The sequence below is a fragment of the Haplochromis burtoni genome, unplaced genomic scaffold (assembly GCF_018398535.1).
Source record: "Haplochromis burtoni strain Fernald_Lab_line unplaced genomic scaffold, NCSU_Asbu1 Contig_324, whole genome shotgun sequence".
Classification (NCBI taxonomy): Eukaryota; Metazoa; Chordata; class Actinopteri; order Cichliformes; family Cichlidae; genus Haplochromis; species Haplochromis burtoni.
This window is the reverse complement of record NW_024582685.1, coordinates 104,446-123,440: the sequence shown is the minus strand read 5'-3', so window position 1 is coordinate 123,440 and position 18,995 is coordinate 104,446. Positions and strand designations below refer to the sequence as shown.

At 41.0% G+C, this 18,995-nt stretch overlaps 2 protein-coding genes across 2 annotated transcripts in view; both read left to right on the top strand.

Moving 5' to 3' along the window:
• The window catches only part of pnpla2 (patatin-like phospholipase domain containing 2), a 7,154-nt gene extending 996 nt beyond the window's left edge, over window positions 1–6,158 (top strand). Inside the window, exons 2-9 of the mRNA XM_005941674.3 lie at window positions 112–344; window positions 789–854; window positions 1,680–1,889; window positions 2,034–2,094; window positions 2,469–2,672; window positions 3,723–3,855; window positions 4,150–4,272; window positions 4,816–6,158. Coding sequence (XP_005941736.1) covers window positions 112–344; window positions 789–854; window positions 1,680–1,889; window positions 2,034–2,094; window positions 2,469–2,672; window positions 3,723–3,855; window positions 4,150–4,272; window positions 4,816–5,137 — 1,352 coding nt within the window. The 3' untranslated portion in view covers window positions 5,138–6,158. The remainder of the gene's footprint in view (window positions 1–111; window positions 345–788; window positions 855–1,679; window positions 1,890–2,033; window positions 2,095–2,468; window positions 2,673–3,722; window positions 3,856–4,149; window positions 4,273–4,815) is intronic.
• A 1,984-nt stretch (window positions 6,159–8,142) lies between these two features.
• Window positions 8,143–18,995, top strand: part of zmp:0000001167 (protein phosphatase 1 regulatory subunit 12A) — a gene marked incomplete in the record, with an annotated part of 20,081 nt that continues 9,228 nt past the window's right edge. Inside the window, 7 exon segments of the mRNA XM_042228450.1 lie at window positions 8,143–8,541; window positions 13,330–13,460; window positions 13,819–13,937; window positions 15,092–15,248; window positions 15,386–15,530; window positions 15,626–15,700; window positions 15,831–15,910. Coding sequence (XP_042084384.1) covers window positions 8,266–8,541; window positions 13,330–13,460; window positions 13,819–13,937; window positions 15,092–15,248; window positions 15,386–15,530; window positions 15,626–15,700; window positions 15,831–15,910 — 983 coding nt within the window.

The window sequence follows — 18,995 nt, the reverse complement described above, 5'->3', positions numbered from 1 at the left end:
TATATGTTACACTGATGTCCATTAACCTGTCTCGAACAAAAGGACCAAAACTTTCTGTCATAAAGCGCACAACAGTTCCCAGACGCCAATGTCTGTTTCCCTGTTTCACAGGAGAGGCTGGTGCAAGCATCATTGAGGTTGCCAAAGATGCGAGAAAGCGGTTCCTCGGGCCGATGCATCCTTCCTTTAACCTGGTGAAGATCGTGCGACACATGCTGCGACGCACTCTGCCAGCTGATTGCCACCATCGAGCCAGTGGGAGGCTGGGAATCTCTCTCACCCGAGTTACAGATGGAGAAAACGTCCTGGTGACCCAGTTCAACAACAAGGAGGAAGTGGTGCAGGTATGCAGTGTTAATACTTTGATCAGCAGGCTTGCTGCAACATAATATTCATCTCCACTGCAGCTCCTTTGTTATTGAGGCAAAACAAATGATATGCAGATGCTACACTGGACTATGACACACAATGTTTTCACCATTTTCTGATATGTTGTGCTTGAATTGTTGTGTAGGTTGTTATATTGTAATAATAAAAGTTACAAGCTGCAGCCCTAGTTTTAAAAAAAAATTTTTTAGTTAATGTTATTATAAAATATCCTTTAAGACCAGAAAAACAATAATAATAATTTCTGATATCACAGCGTTTATGTGCTGAGAGTATTATTTAGCTGCAGTCTGCTTGATTTGATTTAAATCAATCAGAAAATCTCCAGCAGTCAAAGAACTGTATTTCCATTTACAATTAGTAATCAGACGTTGTTTCTTATTATTTGTTTTCCAAATCAGGCGTGTGTCTGCAGTGCCTACATCCCAGTGTACTGTGGCATCATTCCTCCCACACTGCAAGGAGTAGTAAGTAAATGTACTCTTATCTGGCACCTGTGCACCTTTCTTTTAATCTCACGTTCCTGCTTTTGGAATATTTAATTAAATCTTTCCCTAAGAAGATATTAAATGTTGGAATATAGAAGCACAGCATGTTTAAAACATGTCATGGCGAGTCCGCTTTGCTGCTTTGCTTGAATTACACATCGTGTTTCCTTCTATTGTGCTTTGCTGTGACTTTTGGCAGTTTTTCTTCTTTCTGTAAGTGCTCCTGTCAGGGGCCTCCCTTCCCTGAGAATGTGTTTGCTCTGAATGGCATGTGCTTGGAAACAATGATTATAAAATTCCTGCAGAGTTAGTGTTTGTCGCAGATCTCACACTAAAGGGGGAAGTTTTGCTGGCCATGTTTCTAGAACAAAGGTTTTTTTTCTGGGAAACATCATTGAGCAATACCAGCGTTCCCAACTGCTCGCCGTGGCCTTTGTGATGGTTTGTTTGGAGCTCACGTGCTCTTGTTTGTATGCAGAGCTTGTGACCAAAATTAGAGAGTAGCAGAGCCAAATATGATGGTGCAGACACAAGCTTTGAAAGTTAGTCCGTTCTAACTCTCTTAACCCTCAGTGGCTCAAGTTCAGATGGCTGATGTCATCCACATCTTATCTGTTGACACAGTGTGAAACCTCTGCCATGCCTCCACTTCAATAAAAACACAGATTAGTCAATACACGGGATATTATGTCATTCCTATCATCATCCTGTTTAGGAAATGCTGTAAGGACACGAGTCCTTTAAAGTCAATCACGTGTTACTTTCTGTAGATTTTCTGATGGTTTTTTTTCTTTATTCGTGTAGCGATACGTTGATGGAGGAATCTCAGACAACCTCCCTCAGTACGAGCTAAAAAACACCATCACCGTGTCCCCGTTCTCAGGAGAGAGCGACATCTGCCCCCGAGACACCTCGACCAACATGCACGAGCTTCGCTTCACCAACACAAGCATCAAGTTCACTCTCAAAAACCTCTACAGAGTCTCCAGAGCACTTTTTCCTCCAGATCCAATGGTATGTAGCTTGATTACAGCCTTCCGGATCTATGCACATAGAGATACACACACAGCTGCCGACAAATTGATTGGTTCAGTGAGTGAACTCAGTGGACCTCTCTGACTCATGTGAGATAACTCTATGTGTTTGTTTTGAGTGCAGGTAATGAAGGCCATGTGTAAACAGGGATACACGGACGCGCTGCATTTTTTAAAGAGAAATGGTAAGGGTTGTTGATCTGGCAACTTACTTCAAAGCTTCTTCTGATTGGTACTGACAAGTCGAATCGATCTTTTGTCCCCTGGCTCTGAGATATGTACAAACATTATCAGCCAGATATACTATCACTGCTTGTGCTTCCGATGACTATGTGATCAAATCAATAGACTGATTTTTCCTGTGATTTGGCGTCTCTTAGCCGTTATCGTTAGTCGTTAGCTTTATGTAACTCAAAGCATGAGTTTACTAAGGTGACACTTAGCAACACAAGTATTTTAAACATTATGAACTCGTTAAGTTATTTATTTTATTAAGAAATGACTCTGACAGATGGTCCCAGATTAAATGAGTTACTCTGGTATTTTCTCTTCTTTTTAGGATTGCTTAATCTCCACCGAATTTATACAGACAGATCACTACTAACTAACAAAGAAGAAAATGAGGAAGTCAGTGAAGAGGAGGACGCAAATAAAAGTGAAGACAAAGAAAAGTCCCAGGTGGAAGAGACAGCATTGGAGGTTTATGCCTGCGCCTCTTTCGATGAGCAGATCATTGAGTACCTTCCTCCCGCTCTGCACAAAGGTAACATGATGCCGAAGGTACAGACTGAGTTGAAAAGTTGGTACACTGTGACAAAGCAAGAAATGGAACCTTTTAGTGTAAACTGAAAGCAGCATCTGCCTGGGTAGTGGATAAATATATCTAGAGATTAAAAACAATTTAAAACTCCTTTAATAATCTTTAATAATCTTTAAAATATTTGTCACTGTGAACAATAATGCAAGGACTTAATGTTTAAAATGTTAAGCAATGTTGCTTTTTTGTTCCATTTCTCCCAGTTTCAAACAAAGTTTTTAGCATCTTGCACAGTTGGTTCATATTAAAACTCTCTTTAGGAGAAATCACAGCTTGTAAGCCTTTATGTAGCCAGCTGAGTTTTTCGATCCTTGTGAAGCCTTGTAAATCTAACTAAAGTCCTGAGACCTTTGTAAACATTTTGCCTGCTACTCTTTTTCCAGAAAAGAGGCAGCAATGGCCAAGATCTTTATGTTTTCGTGACTAGACGTCTTGTGTCATATCTCAGGAATACCTGGAGTGAATTCTTTAAATTGAACTTATGGAGGAACTCTCTGTGTTTAAATGTCACTGTGACCTCACAACAAACATTTGGGTTTTTTGTGTTTTTTTGTTAATGAAGAATTCGTACAACATTTATACAAATGTCTAAAATGATAAAATTGCTAAAGGTCAAATCAGGGCAGACTTGGATATGAACTGCACCTCTAACCCATGGGTAAAGGCATAAAACTGAGGTGATTATTCTAGTGCCAGTTGTTTTATAAAACCCTTATCTTAGTTTAAAATTAAAAAGAGCATGGTTCATCTTTTGGAAATCAGCAAATTTTCTGCTAACTATAATAGTCACAGCACAAATTCAGAGTAAAAGTGCTCAAACCTTTACGTCACTGCAAGTCTTGTGGGAAAATAAGACTTTCAGTACAGGGAAAAATAAGACTTTTTTTCCCTGTACTGAAAAAAATCGATTTGATATGTCATAAGATAGAACTTGTGTAGTTTCTTTGTAGTTTTGCACAGAGGAGGGTAATTCTGTCTCTCTGCCTCCCTCTGCAGCTCTGGTCGAGGCCTGCATGGAGAGGAGGAGCCTGGCGCAGTCGCTAAGCAACCTGCTTCCTGTCAGGATGGCCACAGCCATGATGCTTCCCTACACTCTCACCCTGGAGTCTGCTATGTCCTTGACTCTCAGGTGCTATAGGACTTCATTACGTCTGTCTGTTTGTACATGCAGTCCCTTTTATTGAACTAATTACCTTTAAACTGTATTTCACTTAGAGTGCATACAGTGAAAATCTATCTTAGCACCATTTTACTATTACTGCAATATTTATAGTATTATTTAAGTTGGTTCAGTCAGTTACTGCTCTTACTGTCTGGGAGCAACTGTAACCTTATAATTTCCTCAGGGATTAATAAAGTATTCTGATTTTGATTCTGGCGACTATGTCCTCTGGTGACTAATAATCGTTTGTCCCTTGTGTAGACTTTTGGAGTGGCTGCCAGATGTGCAGGAAGATGTGGTGTGGATTCAAGAACAGTTATTGAAAATCCTACAGTGTTTTCTTCGCCAGACCTCCAGACGCTTGTCCCGCAGTGTATCTGCCAGGTAGGTTTAGCCCTGCAGTTACACAAAGCTTTAACTTACTGTTTCTGCCATCCATTTATGCCACATATTTACCACGCCGGTCATTATGATGCCATGTTGATAAACCCCAAAACTGGATCTGCTTCATACAGTGAATGAACAGTGCTGAATTTCAACTTGGTTAAACCTACAGTAACTGGTTATGTGATCCTGTTGGGGGCAGCAGAAACAAGTAGCGACTAAAAATCCCTGTTCTGTCTGATAAATTGACCGTGTTGACACATCCAGCAGTTACAGAGCAACAGTATCATTTGGTTGCTGTAGCTATCTGCCGTGTAGCTCACAGAAGATGATCTACAGTGAGGTTTTAGGATTTATATGATAATTTGAAAGTGAAGCAGAGCCACTAACTGCAGATTCCCTCTCCTCGTTCACACGTCTGCATTTGATTCGTTGTCATAAAAATGTTTTTTTTTTGTATCTAAACCTGATTTAATAACACAAAATCACACAGTTACAGCTTACTCCATATTCATGCTGGTAAATACTTCTCATGAATACTAGGTTGTTCTGCCAACTGGAGCTGCACCACTACAAGTCCATCCCATCCCACTTCAGCTCCCCAAGCCTGTTTCCCACTTGGGTGAACGGGAGGAGCTCTTCAGTCCAGGATGTCTTCATGCGTCTGGAAAACTACAAGAGGCAGCTGCTTTCAGATGTGCTCTGTATCAACATGGATCTGCAAGGCTCCTTCAAAACTGGAATGATGTCACCAGATAACAGCTCTGCTACTGACCTTTCCTCTGACCTTTCCTCTGAAGGTCTCACAATGCACACAGGTTGTCTTAATCTTCCAAATGATGCTAACTCTGGAAACTACCAGTAGCTGCTAAGAGTACTGATAGAGAGAACATCAAATCAGATTTGAAGATCTGTCTTCTTCCTCATGTTAAGGTATTTTCGACTGAAAGAAGATCTTTCTAATATGATCGTCCCCATTTTCTAATGGTTGGAAATTTTAATTGTTTCACATATTTACACTTAACTTTGTATTAAATGCCTTTGGACCAGTGCATGACGCTGAACTGAGGTTTTTGCTCAACTATTGTAAGGCCATACACACATCATGATCGTATGTCTACAGAAGTGCATTTAAACTTAGCACATGTGCTCAGTCATGTACAGACTTGAATTACAGGATGTTGGAAACAAAGAATGAGCACTTGAGGTTGCACGGTTAAAATAGGTGTGTGTTTATGTTTTTGGTGGAGTGCTGACCAGTAGTTAATCAGAGTTTTCCTTCTGTATCCAGTCATGAGCTTTAAGTAACTTTTGCTACACAGAGGGCAAAACGACTGATGAACCAGTCTGTTTAGTACATGTACCTACTCCATTTATGTGATGCAAGTGTCAATGCATAGTGTGAAAGACAACACTTTATGTTTCTTGGTTCATTTTAATGGCAATGCCTTATGTATTAACAATTATTTATATGAAAAATACAAAAGTGCTTTACTTTTTCCAAATCACGTATATATTTTTTGATCATCTTGATTTATTTAGATGTAAGTTGAAGCTTTTTTATAAATGATTTTAAATATTTAGCATTGAATGTTGACAGATTTGATTTGTTGCTACATGTTTAGTGCATATGTAGTAAATCAAAAATGTGATATTTTTTTTTATGAAGTCCCATTAATCTGACTGTGCCTTTTGTTCGTAGGTTACAACCTACTTGTTAAAATTCTTCTTGCACTGTGTGCTGCATCTTTAACTGTGTGATCTACTCCCATGCTGTGCCTTAACCTTCAATGAAATAATTGCAAAATGAGTGCCAAATGATGTTAAAAAAAAAATGTTTCAGAGAAAAATATGTATGTTATTGTGAAATAAAGTGATGATCAATATTTGTGTCTTCATATTCCTCTTCTCACATTAGCCTGTAAACCTGTAGCTGACAATGAAAAGAAGAAAAATACCGCAGTGAAATGAACAAGGACAAAATAACACAGCAGGATACAGTTGGACAGCAACTGAAAGGGTAACATAAATAGTGTCCTAACATGGACAATGCCATGTTAGGACAAAAGAAAAGCTGCCACAATTTCCCTGTTTGCTAGTAGCTATTGAGAAACTCAAGCAAATTCACCCCAACATCAGACTGTGAAGTGCTCAGAGAAACTATGAAAAACTAAGAGCTACATCTCAGACTAGACAGACCTCAGTTAGCATGTTAAATGTTTAAGTTCATGAGAGAACAATTAAAAAAGACTAAATAAGTATGACGTGTTTTCTCAGGAGAAATGCTCTTCTCTCTAAAAGGACCATGACATTTGTATCTGGAAAAAAAAAGCCAAGATTTATAAGACAATCTCAGATTAGATCAGGAGTGGAGTGGTGATGATTTGGGTTTGTTTTACAGCCACAGAATCTGTGCAGCTTACAGTCTAGTCTGTGACTGTGTCTGTGGTAAGAGACTGAAAATGCCATACAGAAAACAATTAATCCAAGTGATATATATTGTATCCTCTGGACAGGTAATATATTACATATGCAAACAAAATACATTCTTGTTAGTATCAAGAATATATATTTTACTTTTTATCCCCCTTTTCCATTATATTTGCATGAACGTGCATGACTCTTGAGTTCTTCTTGAGTTACTAACATAACACAGCACTGCATTCACTTATTCAGTCACTTTAATTCTAAAACTGTGTATATACTGTATATTCTGTGTATTTATCAACTCATTCTTATTGCCTGTTTATGCCCTGTCCTTATCTTTAACGTCATGCTGCTCTGTTGTATCTTAATTGCCCCTTGGGGATAAATAAAGTCTTTCTGATTCTGATTTAATTTAAAATATGTTAAATTATTGCAGTACAAAAAAAGGAGTTTGTTTTTTGGGTCAAATTGAGGAGCTTTTATTGTTGTTTTGGTTAGAGGAGTATTTGAATATCCCCCCCATTCTGTTCACATATAATAGCAAAACGTGTCACACATAAGTCTCATCACTTCTGGCCTTTTAAGAAAGCTGGTGAACTTGGTATCATCCAGTTATTAGCCATAACTACCCTTAACTTACACATGCACATGCACTGATAAACACACCACTGTGCAAAACTACATTCCATGTGCAATAACCCAAACAATACAAAACGCTGTTTATTTACATATTTACTTTTCTGTCTCTCTCTCTCTCTATATATATAATTAACCTATCCCCACTAAGTGCATGTCTTTGGACAGTGGGAGGAAGCCGGAGTACCCGGAGAGAACCCACGCAAACACGGGGAGAACATGCAAACTCCACACAGAAAGACCCCGGCCTGATGTGGAATTGAACTCAGGACCTTCTTGCTGTGCGGCAACAGTGCTAACCACCGTGCCACCGTGCTGCCCAATTATAACATTATAAATTATAATAATAATATTTTTTTTTTCTTTTTTTGTCTAAATACTGTTCATATGTATTTACCCCCCACCGCCATGTTTGCACTGAGTAGGAGATGCATCTGTATAGTGACAATGAAGGCATTCTATTCTATTCATAAAGATCAAAACAAGAAAAAAAAAGAAGAAAAAAACGAGCATTAAAATAATATGACAGAAAAACATAAAATCCCAAGATGTTTTCGGTTCCAGCATGAACTGTTGTATTTACTTATATAATTTTGTGTTTGTGTTGCAATATATAATATAACAAATATTAAAAGGGAATCTGTGTTATTTCTTTGATTGTGTGGTTTAAGTCATCTTAACTGTCTGAACTTTTTTCCCCCTTAAATTGATGTGGTTGTGGTAAAAAAAAAAATAACACGGAAACTTCCGAGTAGTTCCTGAAGGCAGCGCAGAACTGCCACTCAGTCGCAGAAGTTCGCTATGTCGTGTTGTCCGCCAGGGGGCGCAGTCCGGGAGGTGTGTTGAGGGCGGGGGTGCGGAATCCAAACACGGCACTCCGCTTCTCTTCTCGTACCATGAGCTGAATCTGTCCGGGACAGACCAGGGAAGATGGCGGCCACTGACCATTCCCGGTCCGAAGCTGCCAAGCAGCGACGGCAGGATCAGCTGCAGCGATGGCTGGGCTCAGAGACGGATCAGACGGGTTCGGAGTCCCGCGAAATCTCGAGCGGTTCCGGAACGCGCCGGGCGAAAGTTCGGTTCGCCCAAGGAGCCGTATTTATGGCTGCTTGCTCCGCCGGAGACCGGGAGGAGGTGGCAGCGCTGCTCCGACAGGGAGCTGACATCAACCACGCTAACGTAGACGGACTGACAGCGCTTCACCAGGTAGGAAGTTTTGCCCCTCTAACTGTCAGCAGCTAGTTTTCCTTTCTGCCCGAGCTAATCGCTACAGTTGCTACAACTGTCGCTCATCTAAAGGGAAAAGGGCTGAGCGTTGATCCCTTAATGATCCTCACAGCGAAGAGGACTCACAGGTAAAATGGACCACTAACGTACTTCCAGCCCAGCAGCTCCTGTAATCCATCACTCATTCCTCTGTGCGTTTGTTTTATAAAGTCCGGGAAGAGTTTCTGGCCTGTTTAACACTAGCAAACTTGGTTTATTAGCCCGTTGGGAGGCTGTCTGATCCGCACTGTTGCATTTAGTAAATTACAGGCTTCTTTTTATGGCGTAAAAAAAAGCGAACGAGAGGGCAGCAGACGGTAAAAACCAAAGAGCCTGGTGGACCATTTTTAGACAGTTATGGGCAGGCTTGTGGCATACAGTCCCTGCCGAAGAGTCAGGAAAGTAGTGGGAGAGAGAGTTTCACCGTCCTATCTAAAGGTCTTAAAGCAAAAAAGAAAAGAAGGAGGGCATTATAACTGAAGTTTTCACCCTTGCATTTATTATTGCAGTTTTCGTGATTGTTGCGTTCATGAATCGAAGATAGGCTGGACTTGTTCGGTGCATGTTCAAGTCCTCCTCTTGTCCCTGCTCTTGACTTAAGTCATAACACCCAGGCTCACTCTGGACACCATCACTGTCACACAGGCCCTCGGTGATGCAGCATTTCCTCCACTTTAATGGCACTGTGTGGTAAACACATTGCTGTCTCATCTCATAAAGTGAAAGCAGGGTCAGATGAGTTTTGACCAGGATTCCTGAGAACATACAGAAAAGATCTGCTTCGAAGTCCTCTGGCCTGCGTGCTCATGCAGATGTGGTTTTTCCCTCCCAATTTTGAGGCAGTTTAGTGAATTTGCCCCACCACGGCTGGTTCAGATGAGTCTTCTGGTGGCTCCACATGTCCGACCGGTCACCCAGTGTGGTCTCCCTCCATCCCTCTCTCCCCCTATTGCTCATCGGTTGCCTGGAAACTCGAATTAAATATAGGGCCCGCACTCTCCAAACTTTCCATCCTCTTCATCCAAAGCCTTTTCTGTCTTCTCCCTCCTCCTCCTCTTCTTGCTTTCTCTTTCTCCTTCCCTTTGCCAGTTCCCCATGGAGGGGACTTTAGGGATTTCAGATGAAGAAATGGAAAACATGCCTCAAACAGCACAAACTGCTGTTGTCAAAGGCGATTTTCACAATGAGTCACTTGATGACCCAGTGAAGGAGTCTGCTGAGAGTGTGTGTATGGACCGTCGTCACACGCAGGGTGCCAGAAGTACCCACTGTTCATTCATTCAGCTCAGAGCACCCACTCCATTAGTGGGCGACCCCCGCCCCCCCGCTCCGGCTGTTGCTGAGCCCCATTTTCAGCTCTTACAATGATCACATTTTTGTTTTTTGTTTTTTTCCCCATGCATTACCTGCCTAAATCTCTCATATTATAAAAGGGAAGGAGGAGGCTTTCCCCAGCTTTGTGATTAGTTGATTTAGCCTAAAAGAAAAGCCTCTTAGGTGGCTTAAGACAGGCCTGATGGAGACGTTTCTGTACGTGTTACAGACACTTGGCGCTGTGACGTCCCACAGAAGAACTGCTTCGGTAACGTCACATTTTTTGAGTAAATATCATCTCACCTGCTGACATCAGTGAAATGAGACACCAGTGCAGATTAGATTAAACTAATCATTTTGTTGTTAGTATTCAGTTCAGCTTTGCTTCAGAGTCACAAAAAGATAAATCTCCACCTTTATCAAGTATTTATAGCCATGCCACTGGCTATGTGGCGCATTGGCCCAGGCCAATCTCGGCAACTACGCAGTAGATTGCCACTAAATTTATTATAATGTTTAAATAAACACTGTAGTCCCCAGAGGAGGAATCCGTATGACTTTGCAACCTTCTTCATGAAGTTAACATTTGTAGTTTTTATTGAAATGTATTGACAGCTATTTAAAAAAAAAGAAAAGTTTTTTTTCTAACTTCATTTGTATTTCAGAGTATTACAGATGTTTACATATATGCAAACTCTGAGAGAGCAGGAGAAACTGTGTTGGCACTGTATCTAAAATATGGACCGTCACTTTTGGTTTCACTTATTGATCACTCAGAATCGCTCTCCTTTTGGAGAAGCAGCATCGTCGAAAACTCCTCCAAAGTGAGTCTGCAGCAGCTTGTCTTTGCATACATGCACATATGAGATAAAATACAGAGGAATAGCTTCATTGCCAACAGGTACCCACTAAAAAGATGGCACACCATGATCCCTCTTTTAATAAAGAGTGGTTTCATTGTTTACGATTGAAAACGTTCTCTTCTGTTCAATTTAGCTAGTTTTCAGAGAGGGTGCCAGTTTTAGTTTTAGTGTTCTGTAATTATTCAGAAGCTCAGGGCGGCGATCACAATGCAAACACCTGATTCACAGCCACACATGTGGTTTTTCCAGTAAACACAAAAGTATTTACCAAAGCCTATTCGTGCTGATTTTGTTGACAAAGTTAAATAAGACAAAAACTTCAAAAGTGTAGTTTTTGATTTTATTTTGTTACTTAAAATATTTTATTTCCCGCCTAGTTTTAGTCGTAGGCTATAATAGCCGTGGGGCAGCATAATGTCATGATATTTTTCATATCGTACCGATACCGGGACACCAAATATCGATATTATCATCAAATCAATGAAAATGCTCATCTCATGCACCGCCTTCCCGAGATGGTGTTAGCCGAGCAAACTTGCATTAAAGCGACTTTACTGAAAAAATCGTCCAACACTGGACGCACACAGCATGACAAAACCGCATCCTAATTCAAAGTTACACAAGTTAAAATAGGAAAGAAACCTCCTTGCAACTAGAAAATCATTTTTTCACATTCTGCAACCGACTGCAACTTGTGGTGACTAAATGTTTGCTCAGAGCTCGAGGGCGTTGCACGCTCACGACCGCTTTTGATTACGAGACGATTGCGTAGGTCACCTGATAGGAGGCAAATTTTCTGCAAATATTAAATAAAAAATACTCAGAATATAGGAAAATGTTCAAAATTGCCATAATATCACATATTGAGTAAACTATTGTCTTACTTATTATCTTACTTTTGAAGTAGAGACTCACAAACACAGAGCATTACTAATATTTCATAGACAGGTGAATGGAATTATGGAGTGCTGCAAAGTTCAGTCAGTGAACATTTACGCTGCTCTAAATTGACAGTTAAACATTAGTGAATGTGAGCTAATATATCAGTGCGTCCCTGTAATTAAAAGACATTCGTAAATTAACTAATAATGCTATTTATAAAGTCAGTGTCTACATCAGTTTTCACCCAAAAATGAAGAATAACAAAAGCATAATCTTATGTTACTCCCTGGTCTTCGCACAGATTCTGAGCTACGGCTCATTTCTTTATATTTTGATAGGAAAATGTGAAATTGGTGTAGTGGTAGATACGGAAACATTTGCAAACATGCATGGAAATACATTATACAAGCTAAAAATGAAGCTTGTTCATATTTAATGCCTTTGAAAGTCAGTATTTGGTTTGGCCATCTTTATTCTTCAACACAGCCTGAACTCTCCTTGGCAAGCTTTCTTATCATTTCTTTGAGTACTCTTCAGGAATTGTTCTCCAGGCTTCTTGAAAGACATTCGATGCTCTTCTTTGGATGTTGGCTGCCTTTTTGAGCTCAAAGCTTCAAATTTGGATCCGTCAATCCATCAGGCGTGAGGAATCGGTGCTGCCACTGATTTTCAGTCCAGTTCCTGTGTAATTTGGTGCATACCTCAGGCTTTTCTCCCTGTTTCCCTTAATTAAAAATGGCTTATTGACAGCCACCGTTCTGATGAGACCAGAGCAAACAGTAGATGGATGAAAGGCCAGATCCATCTTTCTGGTCTCGGCTGGATTCTTTTTTTCCTTATTTCTTAAGGCCATGACTTTAAGAGACTGTCCATTTGCCAGTTTTTTATTTTTTAAAGCTACCCACATCTCCTTTTTGTCATTCACTTGTTCTGTTTCCTCAGTGTTTAAGGACACACTGCACACCATGCCGGGAAATGTTGTCGTTAGCTAATAGCTGCCAATTAAAAGTGGTTATTGGTGAAGTTGACTGTTACGTTTAGATTCAAAACGTGTTTATCTCTTGAGTTAGTTTTTGAATGATTCATAGGTCAGAGTTAAGTGGCTTAAAAAACCAAATAAAAACATTCCTCTGAAAACCGTCAGCTGAAAATGAGTGAAAAAGCAGCCAAAAAAAACACTTATTCAGTACAAGAACCTTCCATCTGGCTCTTTTTAATAAATATTAACTTAAATCAAAGTAACCTATCATAGCAAAATCTCATGAGGTCCTCGTGGGATTTATCCCGGGACTTGTGTTTGATCACACTTAGATTCTTTGCTCGACCTAGCTTGAGGAAAAGCTGCTAAATAGAATCGCTGTTTCACTTGTGCTGCAAAATGACTGTTTTGGAAAGTACTTGAGGGCTTTTAGCAACCCACTTAGCAGAAAGTCATTACAGCAAGGAGACACAGTAGTCATTGTTTTAGCCCCGCTGCTTTGGTTGAGTTTAACAGATTTTGGAAGACTCTGGAGTTTTGCCTTTAGCAACGAACCATGGTGAAGTGGGTCAGAGACCTCCTCTACTGTACTGAAACTGTACTCAGACTGGCATCCATTTGTTAATGTCAGAATAAACAGTAAACACTTGTACACGGCACTCAATCATGCGGACGTTTGTCCTCTGGCAGGCCTGCATTGATGAAAACGCTGAGATGGTGCAGTTCCTGGTGGAGAACGGGAGCGACGTCAACAGAGGAGACAACGAGGGCTGGACTCCTCTGCATGCTGCAGCCTCCTGCGGTTTCATCCAGATTGCTAAGTGAGTGTCGACCACCATCACTTTGTCACATCACAGCCGAGTGGTGCTGAGGGATTAGAAAACACAGACGTAAATCAGTGTTAGATAACACACATAAAACTCACACATATTCAGGGTTTTCCCAGGCTCGTGATTGGCCTTCTGGAGAGAGGGTTGACTGCACAATCGGTCGACATACATTTAAGGCTAACAGTCGGTGTTACTTGACTTGAATAAAAATGTATTTTAAACTCAGTGAACCAGTGATCTTCCTTTTGACTGAAGGCCAAAAGCTCATCGGAGGGTGCCAAGAAAACTCGTTTATCCTCCATTCAGGTTTTACCGTTGCTATCTGACAAATGTATCTTTGTTTTTTAAGGTATCTGATAGAACACGGTGCTCATGTTGGAGCAGTGAACAGCGAGGGAGAGCTTCCTCTGGATGTTGCCACAGAAGATGCAATGGAAAGGCTCCTGAAAGCTGAAATTAAAAAACAAGGTAAAAGCAACAAAAACGGGAGAATTGGAACCTCTCCTCTCCACCTTTCTGGTGTCCTCCCTCTAAGTGACTCATAACATGCAGTCACATTAGCTTGTTTGACTATTGTGATTGCTGGGTGCCGTACTCTAGTGCACTTTAGGATGTGGCTCCAGGTACAGTTCAGCTGGACTTGGGCACAGTATCGATTGAGATCCTAGCCTTGAAACGCTTCCTCAGTTTTAAGGTTAAGCACACGAGAAATATGGGCAATTGTGCAAGATAACTGCTCCCAATGTGAGCGCACGGGGGCTTGATTCAAGGTTGTCAGTTCTGTTGGGATGTGCACATCCATCTTAATAATTAAAAGACAATATAAACCCTACTTTTGTGTAGAATCAACACAAATGCAAGGTTGCTTGTAATCGGATATTGTGCGTTTCCGTGTTATCTGTATTTTTAGGTCCTTTAATCAGACAAACTTGCAATCCTGTAACCGAAAATCAAATTTTCAGTGTGATGAGTGATGATGCCAAATTAAAAGAGAACTTTTATGTACAGTCAGTAATCTTACTGAAGTTAGAAGACTGAAAACAAACGTGAGCTCACATGTGTTAGTCAACCGAAGCGATGATGTTGGGAGTATTTCAAGGAATTAACTATACTGATGATCCTCCACAGCTTTGGTGCCAGTTGCGTTAGTTTTTCACAAGCAGCAATAATCAGGAAATCATACAGAGCTCAGGCTTCAGGTTTTTTTTATAAATATGGAGCCTCAGAACCTAATTTTTTCCTTTTTCCTGTTCATTCCAAAAGGAGGCAAAGAAACAAGGACAGCCGCCGTGCACCAAATGTTCTGTGACCTTAATTGTTCTGGACTCCAGGCTTGTGCTTTTATCTCTGTCGAATGCGTGTTAGCTGAGATCCAAATACAACCGGGAGCACAGATGACGTGTATGAGATAAATTTACACGCACAAGTATTTATTTTTTTGTGTGTGGGATGCTTTACTTACAGAATTGTCCTGTAAGCTTTTCGTAAACAAAACTTAAGTTAGAGTACATTAAACCTGACTTGTAACCCCGATGTCATCACTCATCATAGATCTAAATGGAAGGGGAGTTTTAGATGCTTTGAAGTGCTTCTTAACTCGAGGTTGTCACTGCTTGTCACAGGAATAGACGTGGATACGGCCCGAAAGGAAGAGGAGAGGATCATGCTCCGGGATGCCATGGCGGTGCTGGCAGGAGACGGCACACTCACACCTCACCCAAACACCAAGGCAACGGCTCTACATGTCGCCGCTGCCAAAGGCTACATTGAAGTCCTGAAGTGAGCATAAGTGCACACATAAGAGCAGCTTGTTGACTTTTGTTTAATTTTGTTACCACGCCAAGTCAAACGGCTTTTATTCTTAGCCTTGTGCTCTCCCCCACCTCCACTCCTCCCAACTCCCTCACCTCGCTCAGGGTACTGTTACAGTGCAGGGTGGATGTGGACTGCAGCGACACTGACGGGTGGACGCCTCTGCACGCAGCAGCTCACTGGGGGCAGGAGGAGGTGTGCAGCCTGCTGGTTGACAACATGTGCGATATGGGTGCCGTCAACAATGTGGTGAGGGCACGGCGAACAAGCTTTCCCTCTGCAGTTCAGTCTGTGATTGGAGCTTTAGCATGTGCCATCTCTGATCACTGTGGCTGTCCTTGTAGGGACAAACACCTTTAGATGTTGCAGACGAGAACCTCGTGGACGTTCTGGAGGAGCTGCAGAAGAAGCAGAACGCTGTGAGTCTGTCTTCACACACACACACAAGGCACTGTGACTATCTCACTTGCTCGGACAGACCTGTCATGATTGATGGCGTTCCAGCGGCGAGTGCTCTCTGTGTTTATGTCTGTTTATATTCCTCTTCAGTTACGTAGCGAGAAAGAGAAACAGACTCCTGTTATTGAGCCCATTTCGCATATCCCCATGGTACCAGTCCGCCCACGCAGGTCAGTGCCAGTGTGTTGGTGCGTCCGTATGTTTGTGTATATCTGTGTGTGTGTGAGTGTGTACACGCTATGCTGTTCCTCAGCCCAATCCCAGTAATCCTTCATCCAGCTGTTGTCTGCATGCAGGTGTGACAGTCCCAGTGTTCCCATCCCTTCAGCTGTGTTACTTCTACCCACCAACCTGGGTAGATGTAGCAGTCTGTCTCTCAGTTTCATACTGAATATTAATGCTTTCTTTTTAAGTCTGCATCTGATCACATTGTAAATGCTAAATCCAGCCTGTTGCAAATGGCAGCTTACAACCAGTGTTGGGTGTAATGTGTTACTAAGTAATGCATTACTGTAATTAAATTACTTTTCCACTGAAAAAGTAGAGTAACTAATTACTGTTCATTTTTAGGTATTTTAATTACAGTTACTTACAATTTACTTGCGTTACATTGTAAAATAATTAAACTGGCTGAATATCATTATTTAATTTCAATAATTTGTCTTCTAAACGTAAAAGTAAACTCTGCCGCTTTAACATCGTTGCAGTGCAGGTGCACATCATTTCGCCAGTTTGCTGCATAGTCTTATTCTAAAGCAGCGGTCCCCAACAATTTTTGCACCACGGACCGGTATGAATAAATTTTCTTTTTTTCAGTACCGGTACTAGTTTTATTTTGTTGTATTTATCCGCGACACCTTAAAGGCCGGTCCATGAAAATATTGTCGGGCATAAACCATACCTGAAAAGACCCAGGAAAACCGAGTAAACGATAAAAACGATAACAAAATAACGCTGAAAACCGAGAAAAACCCTGAAAACTATACATTTCACACCCGAGCCTCAACTCTCGCGGCCTGGTACCAAACGACTCACGGACCGGTACCGGTCCGAGGCCCGGGGGTTGGGGACCGCTGTTCTAAAGCGGAAGATGTCGGACTCGGCTGAAGCGAGTGGCTGTTTTATGAAATGGACATATTCCCGTCTCTTCACCTTTCTGAAACAAGCAGACAAGAATATTACAGTAATATGTAAGCTATGTCCTGGGGAGAAAAAACTATCGGCTGCTGTTAATAGCACGAGTAATCTACTGAAGCGCCTGACACGAGAGCATAGACAAACACTTCCGAGTGATCCTTGTTCATCATCTATGGATAACACCGCGGCAACTCCTGCTAAGCAGGCAAAACTTGATTTTACTTCAGCAGCACAGAAAGCGTCTGAAGGTGAGCTTAAAAAAGGATTGCAGGCTACATTGTGGAAGAGATGCTACCGCTGCGTACTGTAGAGTCTCCGTCTTTAAAAAATGTATTTATTATTTAAAGAGTTCAAGGTTTATAGGGATTTTAAGAAGTATTTAGTAATTAAGTTACTTTTCAGACACAGTAATTAGATAAGCATTTTAAATACAATATTGACTAAGTAATTAGTAATTAATTACTTTTTTAAAGTAACTTACCCAACACTGCTTACAACAAATAATTAAGTCCCCCTAGCAAGACTATATTTGCCATCAAACACTAGAACGAAAAAAATATATTAACAGTAAAATAAAATGGTGGGTGATACGAGTAAATTCCAACATCGCAGTATATGCAGCGTAAAAACTACAGTGAAGGTTGGTGTGCTCGCTCACAGAACATCCGATGTGATGTGCTCATGTAAACAGGGGATCAAGAAAACAGTGTTAAAGATGTATTTCATACATTTAAAGATGGTTGAGATGGTTAGGTAGATGGATTCTTTTTTTCTGTACATGAAAGATTCCAAGAACAAAGACAAACAAAATTACAGATGGAAAAAAAAATGCCAGTAACTTAAAGACATTCAAATAATGCTGTCATATTCCTTCACGTTAGATATTAAAGACTAAACAGTCTTAAATTTGTAGGATCCTCTTTGCTCTTAGTACGAAGGGCCTTCCAGGCCAAAAGGGTGGAACGGAATAGTAGAGCAGTAGATGCACAGGATATGATGTAATGTCAGAAAAAGGTTTTCAAATTTGTGACTTCTCATGCAGCAGTGCAAGCGTTTGCAAGCAGTTGATTAAAAGCTCCACAAAAAAAAGAAAAAATATATAAATTTTTTATAACATTTTTTTATAACATTTTGTTAACATTAATTTAACCAGGAAACTCTAAAGGTAAACAATGTGTCTTTGGAGAGTGTCCCAAGGTGTCCTGTTGTTATCCCAGCATGTTTCTTTGTGTGCTAACAAGATGCAGTAGACAGTAGAAATAAAGGACTTTTTCAAAACTTTGCAAAAACCGGTAGAAGTTGGTCAAGCGGGGTAAAAGAAACAGAAACTGACTAAAGCATAAATATTTCTCTGTAATGTTGAATTGAAAAGTCATGTAGAACTAAGCGAGGATGTTTTAAGTTTTCAGGTAGTATAAAATGATTGCCCTCTAAGTGTTGTTGACGATATAAACGCATACTTTGTTTCTCCGTGAAAAGATCTTTGAATGCCATTTTTCACTGTTTCTCCTTCTCGAGTAAAAACAAGTATAATTCAAACACTTTTCAGAGGATGGGTGCTTTGCTGTTGATGTCTTGGTTAATAGGGCCAAATGTGCACGTAAGCCATATTATTTACCATTAATATGTAGTGTGGCACTGAGAGACAGCATTTGTTTTTTTGTTTTTTTCCACTTCTGTGGCTGCTCCTTAATCTGTGTGAATGATTTCAACGTTTCACTTTAAGGAAACGGCTCGAATTGGTGCAAAGCAATTGGCCACAATTACAAACGAAGCAGAAACGGCAGCACAGAAAATGACCCACTGTTTCACCTACCGAGGTCTTGATTGATGCATGCTCGCTCTAATTGGCTGCACATGGAATGATTACCCTCACTGATCAGCTCCCTGCATGCCACCTGTTGTTCCACCCCCCCCCCGAGTGTATAAACCTATGAATCACGCGAGCGCCTGCGTACCTTGGTGTCAGCCTCAGAGCTGAGGCGGGGGCTGGAGGCAGAGCGGCTCATGCCGAGGCCGGACTCTGGAGGTCTGCTGGTGTCCTGGCTGGGGTCAGATAGCCCAGCTGAGCCCAGAGTCACAGAGCTGTCCGCCTTCCTCAGAGATGTTCTCCATGAC